This window comes from Hemiscyllium ocellatum, chromosome 3, assembly GCF_020745735.1.
Source record: "Hemiscyllium ocellatum isolate sHemOce1 chromosome 3, sHemOce1.pat.X.cur, whole genome shotgun sequence".
Taxonomy (NCBI): Eukaryota; Metazoa; Chordata; class Chondrichthyes; order Orectolobiformes; family Hemiscylliidae; genus Hemiscyllium; species Hemiscyllium ocellatum.
Window position 1 is genome coordinate 110,741,522 of NC_083403.1, and position 20,671 is coordinate 110,762,192.

General features: G+C 38.0%; 1 protein-coding gene across 1 annotated transcript in view; it reads right to left on the reverse strand.

The window, feature by feature from the left end:
• Positions 1–20,425, reverse strand: part of LOC132835919 (muscular LMNA-interacting protein-like) — a 31,573-nt gene extending 11,148 nt beyond the window's left edge. Inside the window, exons 1-3 of the mRNA XM_060855033.1 lie at positions 20,367–20,425; positions 6,030–6,083; positions 333–389 (exon numbers count right to left, since the gene is read on the reverse strand). Of these exons, the coding sequence (XP_060711016.1) occupies positions 333–389; positions 6,030–6,041 (69 nt within the window). The 5' untranslated portion in view covers positions 6,042–6,083; positions 20,367–20,425. The remainder of the gene's footprint in view (positions 1–332; positions 390–6,029; positions 6,084–20,366) is intronic.
• Positions 20,426–20,671: the final 246 nt, after the last annotated feature.

Genomic DNA, 20,671 nt, shown 5'->3' on the forward strand with positions numbered 1-20,671 from the left:
GACTTACATCATACATTTTTCCAGCAATTCCAAATGTTATCTCTAATGTCAGTTTATCACAAACTTTTGCAACCAGCTGGTAACATGTTCCAGGGTGGTCACTACCCATATGATGTGTTGATGAATATTTTGTTAATGATTAAATAGCTTATGTTAACCATTAAAAAGAGAACATTACAATTTATAACTTGGGTATGACATTTCATTTCTCTTTATATGCATGACAAGGTAAACAAACTATAGATCAACATCCCACAGAATAACACAGCAATGGAGAGAATATTAGTCAAGAAGCAAATCACTTCAAACTAATCATTTATTCAAATTTTCACCTGCTCTGTAACTTGAGGACTCGGCGTGGATCTCACAGCATAGCCTTCACTGCCCAGCTGAACAGAAGCACAGAAGGAAAAAAAAGATAATACAGAATGCAACGAATAATAATTTGTGTGCAAGTAAGGCTGAGACTGCACAAGAGGACTGTACTGACAAGTTCTATTTTTGTAAATTACTGAGTGGGCTTTATGCAAGCCCCGAAGAATTCCTCATCTGAAAATGTCACACTGTGGGTGTGAATACTGGTGACTCCAAATGAGTATTTAGCTACTCTAATTATGTAAGGAATCACTGTATTTTAAATTATGATTAGGTTCTAAGTATATCTGAATAAGTAAAGAGTTGGAACACTGTCATACAAAGTTTTAAAAACAGAGTTTCCAGGCTTGTTGCTGACATGGATAGTTTTGGAAGTCAACTAATAAGGTGCAGCCAAATGTTATTTAAAGAGATTTGGAGTTGAGCTGCAAAACTCATTTAAAATATCAGTCTGACACAATAAATGTACAGTTGAAAAATGAGCAATTTGTGATCAGGAGTAAGTGTAACACAAATACAGATCTCTGTATTTTCCAGAACATTTGGATGTATTGCTATCTTTAAAGTTACTTCACATTAGCATGTTTTTCTCCTCCTGGCTATCTCACATCAGAGCCTTAGTTGATTTTGAAATGCAGTTGTGAAATAAAAATAATTCTGAATTTATAGAATACAAATAAGATTATTAATTATCCAAGCTCATTTTTCTAACAAAATGTGCACATTTTCACTGAAATGTCCTCTGCCCAATTGTGATGAAGGTAAATAACTAAAAAAAACTGTTAATTTTTTAATTTGACCATCCAAACACTGCAAAATGATCAATTTGGCATTGTAATTTACAGAAGTCAATTTTGTACACATCACCTTTACATGGGAACAATCATCTTCCACAGAATGTCGGTCATCAATATCTGTACTTCACCTAACAGCTTTCAAAACTATTCTCCATGAGATACCTTTTCAAATATTTAATGTGATAAGGCTAGCCAAAAGAATGAGGGCTACAACCAGAAATCTGTACTGCCATCCTTTGTACAAAAACCAAAGATTAGGGAGCAGAGTGTTGCAATAACTAAGAGTTTTCCACAAACAGAAAATGTGACCAGATAAAACCAAGGATCACACACACTGAATTGAGATGCTAAAAACAAGTTATACCAAAGAAGCTTCAGCATAAAGTGGGTTTATGACAAAGTATAGAGGCACTGATTTTACCATAATTTGAAAAGTTATAGAAGTTAGTTAATCTCAGCTCAAACGTGGGATGACAATGTCCCTAGTTGAGAGAGGCACTACTGACCACCATTTCTATTTTGGATCATAGTCCGGTGGCCCTTACTTACTAAAAGTGTATATATGTGAGCATAAGGTAAGGATAGAAATAAAGTGATTCAGTTTCCCATATTATAGTCACCACCTCAATTTGCTTAATGTTCCCTGCTCAGATAATCTCTTCATCCCAAAAACCAACCTAATGAAGCTTAACTTAACAACCTTCAATGCAAGTATATCTTTTCTTAAATAAGGAGATCAAAATTATACACAGTACCGAGGTATGGTCTCACCAATTCTCAATGCAACTGCAACAAAACTTTTCTAATTATACTCCATCTCTCTTGTAATGCAGTACAATGACTGGCCCCTATATGCAAATCATATTAGGACACTCTGATGAGGTAAAAGGTAATATTTACATTGAAATTCAGGATATTTATTTCTTATCACAATATATCCCATGAGTTATACATCTCATTAAACATTATAGCCTGTATTCTATCATCACAAACCAATGTTTGTACTTCTATAAGTTAGATCCTGCAATGCCATAAGAACCTAACATTTTGGAAAAAGGGTTTGTAAATGGAGATGTTGCTGATCAAGTCTTCTCAGGTTCTTGCTCTACTTTTTTGCATGAAGTCTGAGTTGGGAGAAGCTGAAAATGTGAAACATAAAGCAGAAATGGGATATCGGAAATTTGTCAAACAGAGCAGGTTATGCTAATTTGGAATGTTTTGGCTCAAAGGAATATGGAAGTACATTCAGTAATTAATTTCAAAACAGAATTGGATAAATGCTTGAAGTGACAAATTTGCAGGGGCAGTGGGGAAATAGCACAAGTATTAGATTAATTTGGTAGCTCATTCAAAAAGCCAGAACTGACATAAGGGGGCTGAATAACCTCATGCAATGAATCCATATTTCTAGGACAATATTGTATTGCTAGTAAAGAATGGAAACTTTTATAGTAGTGTTATGTTTGCGTGATCTGGCTCTGAAGAAAAATATTTTAAACTTTTTTTTTAAAATAGGAGGAACAGATAAATGGTACATGGGTATAACATAATGTGGTCCTGACAAAAGACTCATTTGAAATGTCATCTCTTGTAAATAATCAGCTCATTTCACTTGTGACTATTTATAGCATTTGTAACCCTCCATTTATAACTTGTCTCTGTAAACAGATCAAGTGGACCTAAGGTCAGAGTGAGAATGACAGCAGCACTTGCAGGATCAGAGACCTTGATTTGTTCACTAGACTAATGAATGTAACAGAACTGCGATTTTGCTTCTCTTTTTGCTGTTATTTAAATTGATCTTTCTATCTTACTTTAGGTCCTTGCCACTAACATTTTAATAAAGCACTACCCAGTGATCTCATGGCATGTACTTCTACTGACTTTCCCTTCATATGTGTATCATGCAATACTATCCCTCCATTCAACATCATAAAGTCAGATAGTTCCCCAGAAGGCGGATTAAGGAAATGTGAATAAGTGCCATCTGTAACCTTTAGTAGCTTAATGAATAAATTCAAGTTCATTATCTTGCAAGTGCACCTGTGATTTTTCACAATGACAGAAATGAGATGTCATATTTAACTGAACCTCTGATTCAATTGTTGACCAGGTTTAACATGTGAGGAAATGTACATCTAAGTACAGGATCTGCACCCAACGTCAGATGTGTATACCAAATGGAGAAATTACAGTCTCTCAGTCCAAATCAGGGCAATTATGATATAAATGACCAAAAATCTTTCTGTACATTTTCCTACCAATAGTTCAATTTCCAGCAAAATTGCTACACCTTCTGTCGTGGCTACATGAATCAGGATTACTTAAGACTCCTTTATAATTATCAATCAACAACATTACAGTGCAACATTGACCCAGATGTTTAGGGGACAGCAGGGTTGGGCAGAGGGGAGTTATGGATGGGAACTACAGAATTACTGGTTTCTCTAATGCTCTCTCCTTCATTCTCTTTGAAGAATAGTGTAGAACTGATGATTCCACAGTGTCCAGCTTTAGGTATATATCATTCCATAATGAAGTAAACAGGCCAGACAACACCAGAACTTAAACAAGATCTGGGTTTGCACCAGGACATAATATTCATGCCACATAATTGTCAGTTAATGATCATCTTCAGTAACAGAACTTCTACTCACTATTCGTTGATCTTTGCTGCACAATTATTAGGAAGTTAACTGTGATCGAACTGGACTAGCTCTGTCAAGTGTATGGCCACAAGAGCACGACAAAGCATGGATATTCTGTGAAACATGGCTCACCATTGATCTGACAAAGCTTCTCAAGTGGGAAATGGACTGGGCACTCACCTGATGGGTACAATTGCAATAAAACCTACAATGGTCAAGTTGTCGCTTGTTCGGCATTGTGCAGGACAGAAGTTTGTTTGTCCGATTCTTGTTGCCAATTTGCTCAATATTAATCCTTTCACAGCCACCAACTACACTGTGCTGATGGCACTTTACTTACACAATATATTGCAGCAATGCTCTAAATTTCCTGCGACATTATTTCCCAGCCTCATAACAGAAAATTAGAGTACAATAAAGATAATGGGTAAGTCATGTATAATGAGAATCTAATCAAGGGGCAATGTACACCAACAGGAATAAGAAATTGCGAATTTGATTTCAATCCTTGGCATATACATTAAATCAGATATCAATGATTCTGTTTTATTTTTACATGGCTCGTTATTTATGTTGGATATCAATGTTTGTCCTGACTGCCTGTACACTCTACATGTCTAATGTTATATTAAGACAATTAAGAATTTTGATCTACATGAAATCTGTTGTGATAACTGCTACACAACCTGTTCGTTAATTGTGGTAAACTATCCAGAGGGGCTTCACAGATCGTAATTGACAAGGAAGGTAGAGATCAGCACAAATGCCCAGAGGTTCGGCCAAAACATATATCTTTAACTAAGTTTTAAATAAAGCGGAGTGGAAAGGGTTTAGCCAAAACAAAGTGGGTTTAAACGGTGAAGTCTCAGTCCAGTCTTCACTTAATATTGTGAACTAGATTGTGCAGCAATTATTTTACAAAACTGGAGCTTGCCTTAACTTAAGCTATGACATTCGAAGTTTTAGAAAATACACTGGAGAATAGAAACCTTTACACAATGAAGTAGCAATCTGCTTCCATTCATCAACCATCATTACAAGACATTCAATCAAACAGCAAAGAGGATGTGCTGAGACTACAATGCAGGGTAAGGTTGGCTACTGGGTTCAACTCTAAATGAGCAAGTCCTGATGAAGGGCTCCTGCCCAAAACATCGATTTTCCTGCTCCCCAGATGCTGCCTGGCCTGCTGTGCATTTCCAGCACCACTGTAATCTTGACTCTAATCTCCAGTCCTCACTTTTGCCTAAGTGCTGTACAGTGTACCAGAACCCACAGTGGAGAGGCATTAGCTCAAATTATATAATCCACCTGCAATTGCATAAAATCTACCAGAAATAACAATGAGGTAAAGAGAAGTCTTAGAGCTGACTTCCTAAAATCCATAACTTAAAATTGTTTTAACAATTACCAGGTACATAGCTATTCTTTTGTATTTAGCTGCTGTTTATATTTCTAATTGGTCTGACCTGTTGATCTAGGTTTTAACTGTTACAAAAATATAATTTAATATTTCATATCTAATTTTGTAATGCTTACTTTTTTTATTGTAATGTTGTGGTAGAAATCTTTCAAGTGATAATTGGGAGTTTGAGCTTCTCTTTAAATATTTAGGTCTCTACACACATAATAATACAATAATCAATTCCAAGATAGTTATTACTATACCTTACTTTCAGAATTAACAGTCTGCTACAGATTGTCCTTTCATGTACTCAATTTGAATGTAATCCTAACTTCCACAATAAATGTCAACAGTAACTAGAGACTAATCACACTATTAATTGGCTTTCAGATCTGGTCTGCGCTGGGTAAGACATGCATCACTGAGCACTTTACTTGGAAAAATAGTCCTTTAAATGAAACCACCTAAAAAGCCTTGTGAAAAAAAGAATATAATTTGATGTTATTTCCAGCATTAAATATTAAAAATAACTATATATGGAGTGATTCAGTAGGCAGTACCTTTGTGCATTCGAAGCATCTTACATTAAGGATGAATTTATCTGCAGTGAATCCTCAATATCATTTATCTGGAATATTATAAGCCGGCACAGGAGAATCAATGGCATTTATAGAACATTGAACAGCTGCACGCTCAGGGTTTGGCTGCAGGGGTAAATCTCAATGTTACCTAGATCACACCTTCCACAGTATTTCAAACTTATAAACTGCTTAAGAATCTACTTCAGCCAACATTAACACTTACCGCTGACTTCATTGCAGAACACCTCTCGACTTGCTTCTTAATAATTATAAGATCCTATAAGGTGATAAACAAACAAAATGTTCAAAGTAAGAAATGACTAGGCCTGGAATTTACCATGTATCATTGATTACCCTGTGGGATGTTTTATTGCATTGAATTTCACAGGAACTGCCAGAGATCACATTTCACAGGAGAGAGGTGGGAACCACGCCAGGGAAAAGATTCAGGCATCCAAGCTGTCTGGCTCAATGGCAAGATCTTTAATGAAACTACTGCATTTCTTTTGAATAGCAACTAGACAACATAGTCACTGATCATAATGCCCTGTCTTAGGCGTGTATAGGAATATAGGAACATGAGTAGGCCATTAAACCTATCAAGCCTGCTCCACTATTCAATAGATAATGGCTGATTATCTAACTCAATATCACTTTTCTGCACTAACTGCATATTCCTTCATGATGCTAACTTCCAGAAATTTATAATTTCTGTCTTGAACATTTTCAATTACTGAGCTTTCAAAACCCTCTGGGGTAGAGACTACAATGATTCACCAGCTGATTCAGATGAGAAATTTATTCCGTCTTTACCACTTAACCTGAGAATATGTTTTAGTCTATGCAAATGCATAGAGACATACGTGTACTTAAGAAGCATGAGAAATAAAATAAAATCTATTTTGAAGTTATCAAAATTATACTTTCACATAATTAATATTCATGCCTCCAGTCAAATCTACCTGGCCTAACAATTTGCTTGTAAAGCATTCCTCAACACACTGACCTCCACATTATACGTCATTGCTCAGATGACCACAGAATGCCAGGTTTAATTTAGGTAATGCTTAACACTGACTAGGACATTTTATTTTTTAAAAATGACAACTTGGCTGTCATCGTTTAATAATTACCATTTTTCTACCTCATTTTCCAAGTAATGCCAACACATCCTCTCTTCAGGAAAGCTAAAGTTTGTTGCTTAATGGTCACTACTGTTATTTTATGTCCCTCTCTGGAAGCACAATGCAGGCTGAGATATTAGCTCAGATCTTACCAGGGGAGTGCATTTCCTCATGTCATAAATTGAACTTAGTTTTCCCTTCTCACTTTTCATTCCATAAACAGTTTGCACCATCAATTTCTGGCAGTGACAATTCAACATGCATCTGGGACCTCAATGAATAATGAGATCAATGGTATAACTCCTTAACTAAACAGATTGAAAGACAAAAACAGAGAAAGATGAATGCTGGAAAACTAAACAGGGCAAGTTTGAAACAAATTAGATACAGAAAGAAAGGAGCTAGAGACTAAAAGCATTTATTAAAAATATTCAAGAGTATTTACTGTTAGTAAGGGCAGATTTAATTGTTCCCTTGCTAGAACAATTTGAGCAGCATTGCTGGAACAATAATTGCAGGAAAAGGGTGCTTAAGCCATTATGTACCAGAAGCAACTTTCTGTGTTAAGTTTAATACAATTTAATACTGGCAAGTACTGCAACTTCTTGAAACTCTGAGGTTCATGCTGAGCTTCTATTGCAAAAAACTAAAAAGAGCACTCTCAATACATGATGCTCTTCTTCTTTGCCATAGATGGCTGGAGCGTTGGCCTGCAAATAATGATGAATGCACTTAAACGTCCTTTACATTCTTGTCAGATTCTTTCCCAATCCCACCAAACCATAATTCAATGGAACATTATGGTTCTCAAGCATACTATTTAACACAAAACATCAGTCATCATACTGGTTATATCTAAGTAATCCAAACTGTTTTGTGTCTCAGAACTGTAACATGCCAATTGTTTAGAATCTTCTCTGCTGGCATTAGATCAAACTGAGCTATAATTTGACAGAGGTGAAATTTTACTATCATAATGTCAGACATTTACAACACAAGAGAGGTCCTTTGGCCCAAGTCGTCTGTACCAGTCAAAAGCAACCACCTAACTGTTTTGATCTCATTTTCCAGCACTTGGCCAATAGCCTTGTATGCCTTGGCATTGCAAGTACACATCTAAATACTTCTTGAATGTTATTAGGGCTTCTGGCTCTACTACCCTTATAAGCAGTGAGTTCCAAATTCCCAACTACCCTCTGGGTGAAAAAGATTTTCCTTACATCTGATTGAGTAAATTTCAACAGGAGATGGACAGATCTTTAATTAGTAATGAAGTGAAGGATTATGGACAGTGGGCAGAAACGTGGAGTTGAAGCAAAGATGAGATCAGCCACGATCGCATTAAAAGGCAAAGCGGACTCAAGGGGCAAAATTGCCTACTCCTGCTCCTAGTTCTTATGTTCAATTTACAGAAAATAGTTTGTCTCATGCATAAACAAACAGGTGCCAAGGAAATTTTACAGCGTGTTTCATGAGGACTTGAAAAATCAGAGCCGGTTTTAGAAAACGTTTTTTTATATCTCTGCAATTGCCCGTATTTAAGTTGAGGACACTAATTTGAGATTTGGACTGCTATCCCTCAATCTGAATTTGAAATTGTACCTTGTTTTAATTGCTAGTCTTTTGAGGATCTTTAATGATGAGATATTTAATTAATTCTTATTACACATTACTGGAACTAAAATAGCCTGTTGTATGGTAAGTTCTTCAACATACTGTTCTAATAAACAGTTCCTTATACACTCTAGAAATTCATCTCTGATGTCACATTTATCCATCCGATTGTCCAGGCAATACACAGATTAATATCACCCATGACAATCATTGTGTCCTTCTTATATGCCTCCATTATTTCCCGATCCATATTCTGACCCAGAATGAAGCAACTCTTTGGGGACTTATAGAAGAATCCACCCATGAATTTTTTTCTCAACGACTTCCCATTTCCACCCATACTGATTCCACAACACAATCTATTGCAACTTTATCGCTACTCACCCCCATATTGATACCTTCACTGATCATTGTTACGTAAGTTAACCATGATAATTGGATTATTTGCGATCATGCTGTGCCTTTAAGAGATGTGATCTGTCCTGTTTCTCTTGCAGAAGGGTGTTGTGACAGAGGTACCAAAATGTCTCCTTTAGATGGACAGTTGGTAAACAGCTGGGAGTTCTCCCTGGGTTTTTTTAAAATAGAAACACGACTGGGTGGGGTCAAGGCTCACACAGACACAGGAAGGTTTTGGTTTTGCTGTCAGTTAGTTGAGGAGGTTTCTGCTGGCTGCAGGAGCTAAAAGCTTGCGTTCTCTGTTGCTAGAGTGAAGTTTTAGATGACAGGCTTCCTCTTAAAAATCAAAAGGGGAAGATTGATTTTCTTGGTGTTTCTTTCTACTTGACTGAAGATAGAAAACACATGAGAATCATAACTGTGAATTGCTTTTCTCAACAGTGTGTTTATAGGATGCTGCCTAAATTGGAATAGATGATGATTAATGGTTTAATAATACATTGTTTTGTTAAGTATTTCAATAGATTAAAGTTATGCCAATTCCTTCTGTAGTATTTTAACTGTATTGTAAGAATAAAGCTTGGAGAAAGCGAGGACTGCAGATGCTGGAGATCAGAGTCGAGAGTGTAGTGCTCGAAAAGCACAGCAGGTCAGGCAGCATCTGAGGAGCAGGAGAATTGACGCTTCAGCATAAGCCCTTCCTGATGGTGCTGCCTGACCTGCTGTACTTTTCCAGCACCACACACTCAACAACTAATAAAGTGTGTTTTGATTAAAGCTTAGAGATGGACCAATTGAATCATATTTAGAATGCAAGGCTTTATACTTGCCTTTTTAAAAACTATAGATGGGTTTATGGTTTCTCCATAATATACTTTGTGGGGTCTGCTCTGGTCAGTAACACCTTCTCTCAAATTATGAATTCCTTCCAGCCTCAAAGAGATATCCTGAACCATGTCTTTAGGTAGGTAAACAGCCTTTGGGATTCTCACTTCTGGAGAGGTCAGTATCTATTGCCTTAAAGCTATTCTCACAGCTACCATCTTTCTCTTTTCTCCTTCTACCTGAATGGTGCTTTGTACTATAGTGCACTTGTTATTGAAGACGATGGGAGAATCGTATAAATAGTACAGAGATACAGTGGTGTTACAATGCAGAACTTAGAGTATTGTTATTTAAAGAAGTAAAAGTCTTCCAATGAAACAGATTAAAACAGCATTGATTTACTAAAAGTTTAAAAGACTTAAACCCAAGAACACAGTAACAATTAGAGATTGCAGAATTTTAAGGCAACTTTGAAGAAAGAACAAATAATCACATTAAAAAGACATAACAGGATAAAAAGTTTCAACATGCAATAAAGGCCAAAAAGAAGATGCACCTGAGAGAAATCAATTCAACTCTAACCATCTGCCTATGATGCTCAATGGCATCATACTTCGGAATCTTTCACTATCAACATTCTGAAGTTTACAATTGACCAGAAATTGATCTGGATCTGCCCAAGAAATAATCAATTCCTGAGATGCTGCCTAACCTGCTGTGCTTTGACCAGCAACACATTTGCAGCCAAGAAATAATCTGTCTACTATAGCAGGTCAGAAGCTAGGAATTTTATGGTGAGTAACTCATCTCGTGCTTCCCAACCTATGCACCAACATAAGGCACACTACTCCCCCCCAACTTGCCTGGTCGTATGCAGTTCCAACAATACTCAAGAAAATCAATACTGTACAAATCAAACAAACCTCCCTTTTTGGCACTCTACCACTACCTTTAGCATTTACTTCCTCCACTACCAACCGTGGGATCACTGCATGTCATCTACAAGATATACACCACTGCAGTAGCTCACCTAAGATTCCATCACCAGCCCCTACTAAACCTGAAGGTCTACCACCTGGAAGGACCAGGCTAGTAGATGCATGGGAACAGAATCACCTGCAAATTCCTTTCTAATTTATACATTATCCTGATTTGTATTATATCACTATTTTTCTATTGTTGCTGTTTCAGAAACCTGGAATGAAGTTCAGAACATTACAGACATTGTGCCTTGTAGATGGAGCATAGGATAAGAAATAGAACATAAGTTAGCCACCGTAAAATTCCTAGCTTCTGACCCTGCTATAGTAGACACATTATTTACAGAGCCAACCTAGTTCATTTTCTGGTCAATTGTAAACTGCAGGATGTTGATAGTGGGAGATTCAGCAAGTATAATGCCACTGAGCATCAAAGATAGATGGTTAGATTTGAATTAATTTCTCCAAGGTACCTAATCATCTTTTTGGCCATTATTAATTTTTTTGAACACTGTGGGTATCCCAACACTACATGGGTTGCTATGATTACATGGTGACCAGCTAGTCACAAAAAAAAGACAACCCTCTCTCATTTGTAGCCCTACACACGGATGAAAAAATCCACCATTTCGACTGGGACAACACATCTATCCTGGGACAGGCTAAGCAAAGACATGCCAGAGAATTCCTAGAGGCCTGGCACTCCAACCACAACTCCATAAACAAACACATAGATCTAGATGCCATCTATCAACCCCTCAGAAAACGAACAGGAAATGACATCACCACAACCACCAGGAACCCCATCCAGGAGAAAGATATCAATAGAAAGCAGGAGACAACAGCTTCGCTTCACTTGGAGGTCGCCACTGATGATGTTACCTCGCCAGGTAATGAAACATCTGGATATCAAACCTACAGCTCAGCGAGCAAACCTAGACCCTAAACCTCAACCTTATCTACAAACCTTCACAAACCTTGCAAAAAGTACCTCATTCATTTCAAAGTTGATACAAGAATGAGATTCATTGTCCTATTAAATCAAACATGGCAACAGAAACAGAAGTAACAGCCTCCAAAGAGAAACTACATGGTCCAGGCATCTAAACTTTGAAACTTGACCTCATCACTGAACAGATGAACTGGAAGGTGGGGGCTGATATGCTTCTTGTTAGCTCGATTCTTCCCTCATTGGAAGGAAATTGGAGCTACCAAAATGACTTGTTAACTGCAATGATTTGTATTGACACAATGTCTATAATTCATATTTCAGTGTCAGACTCAAACAAAAATAAGGTGGACTAGAGTTAGTTAGAGGTGGGGGCGGGGAGAGTGAGAGGAACACAGGAGGTTCCAGACATCACAATCAAAAAGATAGATAGAGGAAACCTTAAAGTTTACAAGAGAAGAATTAAGTGAGACAATTCTAATTCTAATTTGTTGCCAACCAAAAAGTTATGGCGTAGGTATGCAAAATTAGACAAGTGTGGTGAAGAAAACAGTGTCACCATTATATCAAAGTAACAGCACGATAAAGAGTGAAAAGCAATTTTCTCCTGGCTCTCTTCAATTGAAGTAAAATGAATTTTTATTGCAGTTCTTTAATAACGACTTCCAACAAACAAATGCTGGATATCATTTAGACAGCAGCAAGTGCATCAAGTAGAAAAATCAATCTTATACTTTGTTGCCAATTTCAACTTTCTAAATATTAATTTATAGCCACATATTATTTATATGCAATCAAAATACAAGATAAATTCACAGGTAATGGTGATGAAGAGGCAGAAGTATTTAATAAATACATTGCTTCAGTAAAACTGATATGAAATTATGATAAGAAATATAAGAATTTGAGACATTTAAGACGGAAAGTGGAGAGATAATTTATAAATTGTCGAACATTAGAAAATGCGAAATCCCTAGTCTGGATTAATTGTGCTGACTCTCATTAAAAAAAAGCAAACAAAGAGATATCAGACCACTATTTACATTTGCAGTATAAATTCATTAGGCAAGGGAATAATGCCAAAAGACTGACTGACAGCTAATGTACTTTCTATATTTAAAGAGAGAAAGAACACAAATGTAGGGAACCTGGACTAATTAGTTTAATGTTGGTCATCAGAAGGAAATTTTTACTAAGAAATGGAATAGAAAAACATTTACGAACCAAACGTAGAAATAGTCAGCATACATTTGGAAGGGACATTTTATGCATGACCAACTGAAAAAGTAACCGTTAAGAAAGAAAAAGACTTACATTGATATAGAAGTTTTGCAACCTCAGTACACATTGAACAGCTTTTTAACAAAACAGTATTTTTGAATGGTCACTATTATAATTTAGGAGTTGGCTCAGCTAATTTGTAGATAGCAAGCTCAAACAAACTACAGCATTATAATGACTAGTTAACCCAAGCTCTTTTTTTAAATTGAGGGATAAATTTTGGCCAAGTCACCAGGGCTACTTCCCCTACTCTTTGAAAGAGTGGCTGGGGATCTACCATGTCTGATGTAGCACTTTGGATCAAACACCATTGCCTTCATAATATGGTCTGACTGCTTCCTTTTATATTAACTCACATAACATATATCACAGAGCTTGGGTTCTTGCTGAAACAGATGTCTTGAAGTTTATGAACAATGCCAACTTTTGCACAATTATGATAGGTCAGACTTATACATAGTCAATAAGCACTGAACCAAAACAATTAGTGTTACATTACACATAACATTGAACAGACTATACAAATGACTCCATTTCACTGAGCATGAAGTGACTGAAAGCAAGGACCTTCATACAGGAGCATTACACATTGTTTTAAAGGTACATTGCTTGAAGGAGTCTAGAATCTACACAATTTTACAACTGGATTCACGTGAGAGAACAGACATCCTATGTTTAACATCTCATCCAAAAGATGGTACTTACAACAGTATAGCAGCCTGTGAACAATGAATTATCAGTTGAGATTGTTGTGAAATAATCTCTGGAGTGCAACCTGAACTTTCCAAAGTGCCATATTCTCAATGAAGTAATTTTGAAATACCTGATATCATATAGGATGCTCTCTGACTTTAGTAAAATTGGTTTTTCAGGACAATTGAGGGAGGGAAGGGTGTCAGAACCTGATTGAAGGGAATCAAATATGCAGTTCTGAGAAACAATGAGTATAGTTTAAAAGATTATAGCGTATTCAAGGATTCTGGAGAGGCAAGAGGAAATGAGCTAGTAGCTTGCAAGAACAGAAAGAATCAACGGTTGGTTTTTTGATGAATGGGTGATGGGTTGATTTGGACTTGAACAGGGAAAGAGTGCTCGAAGTGAGAAAGCAATCAATAATATCAGTTATATGGCAGTCCAGGAGGAAGGTTTGATGGTCAGTAGTTTAATTAGAGTAACGCTGCAGGAAAGTGAATTTGGACAAAGTGAGCTTAGAGAAGGCCTGGGTGGGAGAAACTAGACAAAAGTATTCTCTTTCTGGCCCCTGTCCCTCCACTTATACGTGCCTGCACATAAATGTGTTGGACTGTATTTTGGAACAATGGCCAGCTTGTTCATTTTAGAAAATTAGGGCCAGTGAGATGGGCATATTTGGAAAAGGATCGAAAGACAAAAGTCTTGTTTCAATGTCATTAATTGAACATTTTAGATTAGATTAGATTACTTACAGTGTGGAAACAGGCCCTTCGGCCCAACAAGTCCACACCGACCCGCCGAAGCGCAACCCACCCTTACCTAACACTACGGGCAATTTAGCATGGCCAATTCACCTGACCCGCACATCTTTGGACTGTGGGAGGAAACCGGAGCACCCGGAGGAAACCCACGCAGACACGGGGAGAACGTGCAAACTCCACACAGTCAGTCGCCTGAGGTGGGAATTGAACCCAGGTCCCTGGCGCTGTGAGGCAGCAGTGCTAACCACTGTACCACCGTGCCGTCCTAAATATCAGATATCAGTCCTAGATATCCAGCATTGGATAGGTATATCTTTAATGCATGGGAATAATCCCAGCCCCTAATCAGACTTTAAATAGCTTGCATTGTACAGTCTCCATTTACATTAACATCTTCAGATGAATGTCACCAAGGCCTGAAACCCTAGCACTTACATTCAACTTTAAAATCATCTCTACGTAATAACACTGGTAGCTTCACATCATGAAAACTGGTACAATATAACCAGTCGAATTTTAACCTTATGTATGCAAATCTGCTCTGCAGAATCTCTTAAAGGTCCAACAAAATATTTAACAGCTCTTTGACTATGAAAGTAATTAAAAAGCATTACAAGTGTTTAACAACTATTCTTAAAATGCAATATTCAAATGTCAAAGATTCAGGGAGGACAGTAAGATATTTTATTCAGCTATCTCATTCTAAACTTAGCATTGAGAAGCTATTCTCAAATGATTCAAAGGCATTTGATACAACTTGGTGTCTGTAGAATGGGAGTGTGGGGGTGGGACCAGGGGTTAGAGAAAGTGAAGGTGAGCAAGAATAATCACTATGGAACTTTACAAACACTTCTCCAAAAATAATGCTGAGAGCATGTCAAATAAAGTAACTTAAATAGAATGTATTATCGCTCATTATAGCCACAGTGCAAATTATAAACAGTTGAATTTTTTTGTGTTGGACTATGTCAAGAATCAGCTCATAACATATATTAATGCACCCCAAATGAAGGTGAAAATTGATGCATTTATGTGAAATATTGGGTATACTTTTAAACAGTCAATAGTTGGCTATGGATCTTGAAATGGACCTCTGGAAGCTTAAACCTAATAATTACATAATGGAGTTTCTAGGCTACTTCTGATTTTGCATCCAAGCATCAAGCCATGGTTGTGTACAAGGTCAGTGAATACAGACAATTCCTCAAGTATGATAACAAAATGGTTATAAATAGAATTCATATAATGTGAAGTGTAGGACAATGCATCAAACTTTTCATGGTTAAATGTTAGCTATTTCTCTGCTGTTATTGCTAGCATTCTCACATTCACATTCTGTTGCTTTGCAGCCATGTCTGGCTCAACCTTTCTCTTTGTCTCAGAAAACTAGGATTATTTTGCTGTATCCGGCTTTGCACCTTTTCAAAATATACAGTCCACACTTAACAGGTGATTAAACCCATTAGCTGTTTCTTGATGAAAGCATTCCAGATGTGTTCACCTTCCAATTAGTAGATCCGAGGAAGGAGCTTCTCTCCCCAGCATTTAGATCCTGGCAATAGATCCCACCTAAAATCTTTTATTAAGATGATGACTTACATGTGTAGATTTCCTGAATTTTGTTTTGTTCCTTAACAGGATAGATTCATCATTTATCAAGCAGTGACAGCTTCCATAGCTTTGCTTTAAATTAGGGGGAAAATCCAACAACTTGTTTCACTATCAATAAATTTTCATTCAGAAAAGAATTCTAGGATGAACAATGTCATTTTTAACACATTAAAGGATCCAATCTTTCACATTTCCAAGTCTCAGCACCTTGGTTAGCCCATAGTAAGGGTGGACATCAAACCAATACCAATCCTGGAGGTTCCTGCTCAGTGGAATGGATACATGTGGAGCCTGTAACAGGAGACACTGATTGGGCTAGCCAATGGTGATACAAGTTCCTCAGCTAAAGGAATGCTACTCCCTTACTGGAAATCCCATACACTAACAACAATTAATTCCTTGCAGATCAGTTGCCATTAGCTTTAATCTCAAGGGTGGCACAGTGGTTAGCATTGCTGCCTCTTAGGGACCAGGGTTTGATTCAATTTTGGGTGGCTGTTTGTGAGGTTTGTATGTTCTCCCTGTGTCTGAATGGATTTCTGCTGAGTTCTCCGATTTCCTCTCACAATGCAAAGAGAACTGGAGGTTAAGTGGATCAGCAATGCTAAATTGCCACATAGAGTTCAGAGATGTGGAGGCGTGGTGGATTAGCCATTAGCTAAATGTGGGGTTATGGGGATAGTGGGGGGGAGCAGTGGATTTTGGTAGGATGCTCTTCAGAGGGTTGATACAGACTCAAGGGGCTGAATGGCCTCTTTCTGCATTGTCGGGAGATGATTTTCTATGTGACCACCTTGCAATCCTGCCATGAATATGCTTGCTTCCTGCACTCGTTTACTATCCAAGTTTACAAAGGAGAACTCAATAAATTGCCTTCCCCTAATATTAGTCCCACAATTCACGCTGAGTGGGGGTGGCAAGTGAGGAGGAATCCACTGACATAATTGTGCTCTCAAAAAGGTGGAAACACGGGGTGACAAATCCTAGTACAAATGTCCAGGCACACCACTGCTATAACTCCCCAAATCTGACCTGTGTGAAGGCAGAAATTCACCAGCATAATTCACCAGTAGCTTTAAACATAATAAAACAAAGAATTGCAAATGCTGAAGATCTGAAACAAAAACAGGAGCTTTAAAAATATTGACTTTGAAAGAAAATACACAATGTGTCAGCAGTTTCCCTCACTGTTGATTACTATAGTGAGCAGCTTCAGAGATTCATTGATTCATAAATTCATACAGCACAGAAAAAGGTCTTCAGCCTATCAAGTCTGCAACAACATAACTACTATGAAAGGTTTGGAGATGCCAGTGTTGGACTGAGGTGTACAAAGTTAAAAATCACAACACCAGGTTATAGTCCAACAGGTTTAATTGGAAGCACACTAGCTTTCGGAGCGATACTTCTTCATCAGGTGATAGTGAAGGGCTCAATCCTAACACACAGAATTTATAGCATAAATTTGCAGTGTGATGTAACTGAAATTATACATTGCAAAATTGATTGTCTGTTAAGCCTTTCATCTGTTAGAATACAGTGATAGTTTCACTTCTTTCATGTGTAAATCACAAAACCTTTTTTTAAAAAGTTGCATTCTCGAGCTAACTGTTAACAATGGTGATAGCTAGACAATATGTTGAAGGTATTGGCCCCCTGTGTTCTCTGTCTATGCCATGATGTTTAGATTGATTCTAATCTAAAAAGTGAAATAAACAGAGTTTTACATAAATTCATGCAGTTTCTGAGCTGAGTTCTGCATGAATGCATGTAGTTTTTGAGTAAAGTACAATGTAATCCTGCAAGTACAAATTCACCCCACAAAATATATGCGTGCATGTGGGTCTTTGTCTGTGTGTGCGTGTGTGCGTGTGCGTGTGCGTGTGTGTGTCTGTCTGGGTTGTGAGTGTGAGAAAGTGTATGCGTGTATGTGTAGTGAGTGCAGAGTGTCTTAAGTCTGTGAGGGGGTGCATGTGTCTGTGTGTATGTATGTGTAGGAGTGCGAGTGAGTGAGTGAGAGAGTGTGAGAGAGAGAGTGTGAGAGAGAGTGTGTGAGAGAGAGAGAGAGAGAGAGAGAGAGTGTGTGTGTGAGAGAAAGAGTGAGAGAGTTGCGTGTGTGTGCGCGTATGTGTGTATAGTGCAATGGTGGTTACCTGTAATGTGACATGGACCCAAGGTCCCGGTTGAGGCCCTCCCTGTGGGTACCGAACTTAGCTATCAGCCCCTGCTCGACTTTTCTCTGCTGCCTGTCCCGAAATCCACCTTGGAGGATGGTCACCCGAAGGTCCGAGGCTGAATGTCCTGGACCACTGAAGTGTCCCCCAACTGGGAGGGAACCCTCCTGTCTGTTGATTGTTGTGCGGTGCCCATTCATCCCATTGTTCCTTCCCAGTTGGGGAACACTTCAGTGGTCCAGGACATTCAGCCTTGGACCTTCAGGTGACCATCCTCCAAGGTGGACTTCGGGACAGGCAGCAGAGAAAGGTGGCCGAGCAGAGGTTGATAGCTAAGTTCGGTACTCATAGGGAGGGCCTCAAACCGGGACCTTGGGTTCATGTCACATTACAGGTAACCACCATTGCACTATACACACACAAACTCTCACACACACACAGGCACTCCTACACACACATACACCCACACACACCCTTACAGACACACACACACATGCACCCCTCACAGACATAAGACACTCTGGACTCACTACACACATACACTTTCTCACATTCACAACCCCCAACCCAAACAGACAGACAGACAGACAGACAGACAGACAGACACACACACACACACACACACACACACAGACAAAGACCCACATGCACACATATATTTTGTGGGGTGAATTTGTATTTGCAGGGTAACATTGTACTTTGCTCATGTAGAACTCTGAGCTCAAAAGCTGCATGAATTTATGTAAAACTCCATTATCTCACTTTTTAGATTAGAATCAATCTAAACATCATGGCATAGACAGAGAACACAGGGGGCCAACACCTTCAATATATTGTCTAGCTATCACCATTGTTAACAGTTAGCTCGAGAATGCAACTTTTTAAAAAAAGGTTTTGTGATTTACACATGAAAGAAGTGAAACTATCACTGTATTCTAACAGATGAAAGGCTTAACAGACAATCAATTCTTCAATGTATAATTTCAGTTACATCACACTGTAAATTTTTGCTATAAATTCTGTGTTAGGATTGAGCCCTCCACTATCACCTGATGAAGGAGCATCGCTCCGAAAGCTAGTGTGCTTCCAATTAAACCTGTTGGACTATAACCTGGTGTACAAGGAAAGGTGCACTCATCCCAATTTCTCTACTTGTCCCTTATCCTTGAATTTTATGACATTCGAAATGTTTGTCCAAATTCTTTTTAAGGGTTATAAGATTTCCAGCTTCCACTACCTTCCCAGGCAATGCATTGCAGATTCCCACCACCTGCTGAGTGAAAATGCATTTTTCCCAAATCTCCTCTGAATTTCCTGTCCCTTACTCTAAAACTATGCCCTCTTGTGAGTGACCCCTCAACCAAGGGGAACAGCTGCTCCTTACTCACCTTGTCCATACCCCTCAATCTTATTCTCCTCAATTAATGTTCCTCTCAGTCTTCTCTGCTCAAAAGAAAACAATCCAAGCCTATCTAGTCTCTCCTTTAAGCTTAATTTCTTCATCCCAGGTAACAACCTGGTGAACCTTTTCTGTGTCTCCCCTTGTGCTATCACATTCTTCCTGTAATGAGGTGACTAGAACAGCACACAGTACTCCAGAGAAACAAAAAGAATTCTGCAATATTTCATGATTTTCAGCCCCTCCTAGAATAAATCAAATATCTTAATCATTTTATCATTTTTAAGTGTAGAATTATTTTTCTCCGTCACTGCCAACCCTCTGACACATCAAATGCTATGGCATTGGAAAGATCATCTGTCCCACATGAGAAGAACAATTTGCATTACATGTAGCTTTGTGTATAAAGCAATGAGAACCAATTCCATTAACCACCCATCATTGGAAGATAGTTGAGCTATGAAGTTATTAAAACTGTTTCCCAAACATAACATATTTTTATTAAAAACGTCTAGTAGCTTCCAATAATTCAGGCTTACCCTTTTAAGATGATATCAATCCAAACAAAGAGCCTAAAAAGAAAAAGCTGCGAATCTTCAAGGGCACAGGCTACAGATGAATGATACCCATTAGGACACTGCTCTGTTACTCAAAGCAAGGCTTTTTTTAATTTAACAACAGCTGCACTTCCAACCAACCCAATCATACAAATAGAACATGACTAACGTAAGCCCATTTTTATTTTCTTACCAGCAGCGAATTAAAAATGTCTTACTAGTGGAAGTTTCTGCCTCCTGCTTGTTTGCTCCACTGTGCTTCCAAGACACTTGGTGTTCAGCTACATCATTGTGTTATCTTTAAAAAGTCATTTACATGCTGGAATTCACAGCACTGTGAAACTTCTTCAACAGAACTTTCAGACAGCTGAACTGATAACGGATGTGTAGACAGGCTTTCTATTTATACAGTTAGCACAGCTACAAATAGATGGAGGCACAGATCCGTAGATTATAGTGGCCATTGTTTTGAGTTTTATTTTCCAGACAAAGAGCAGA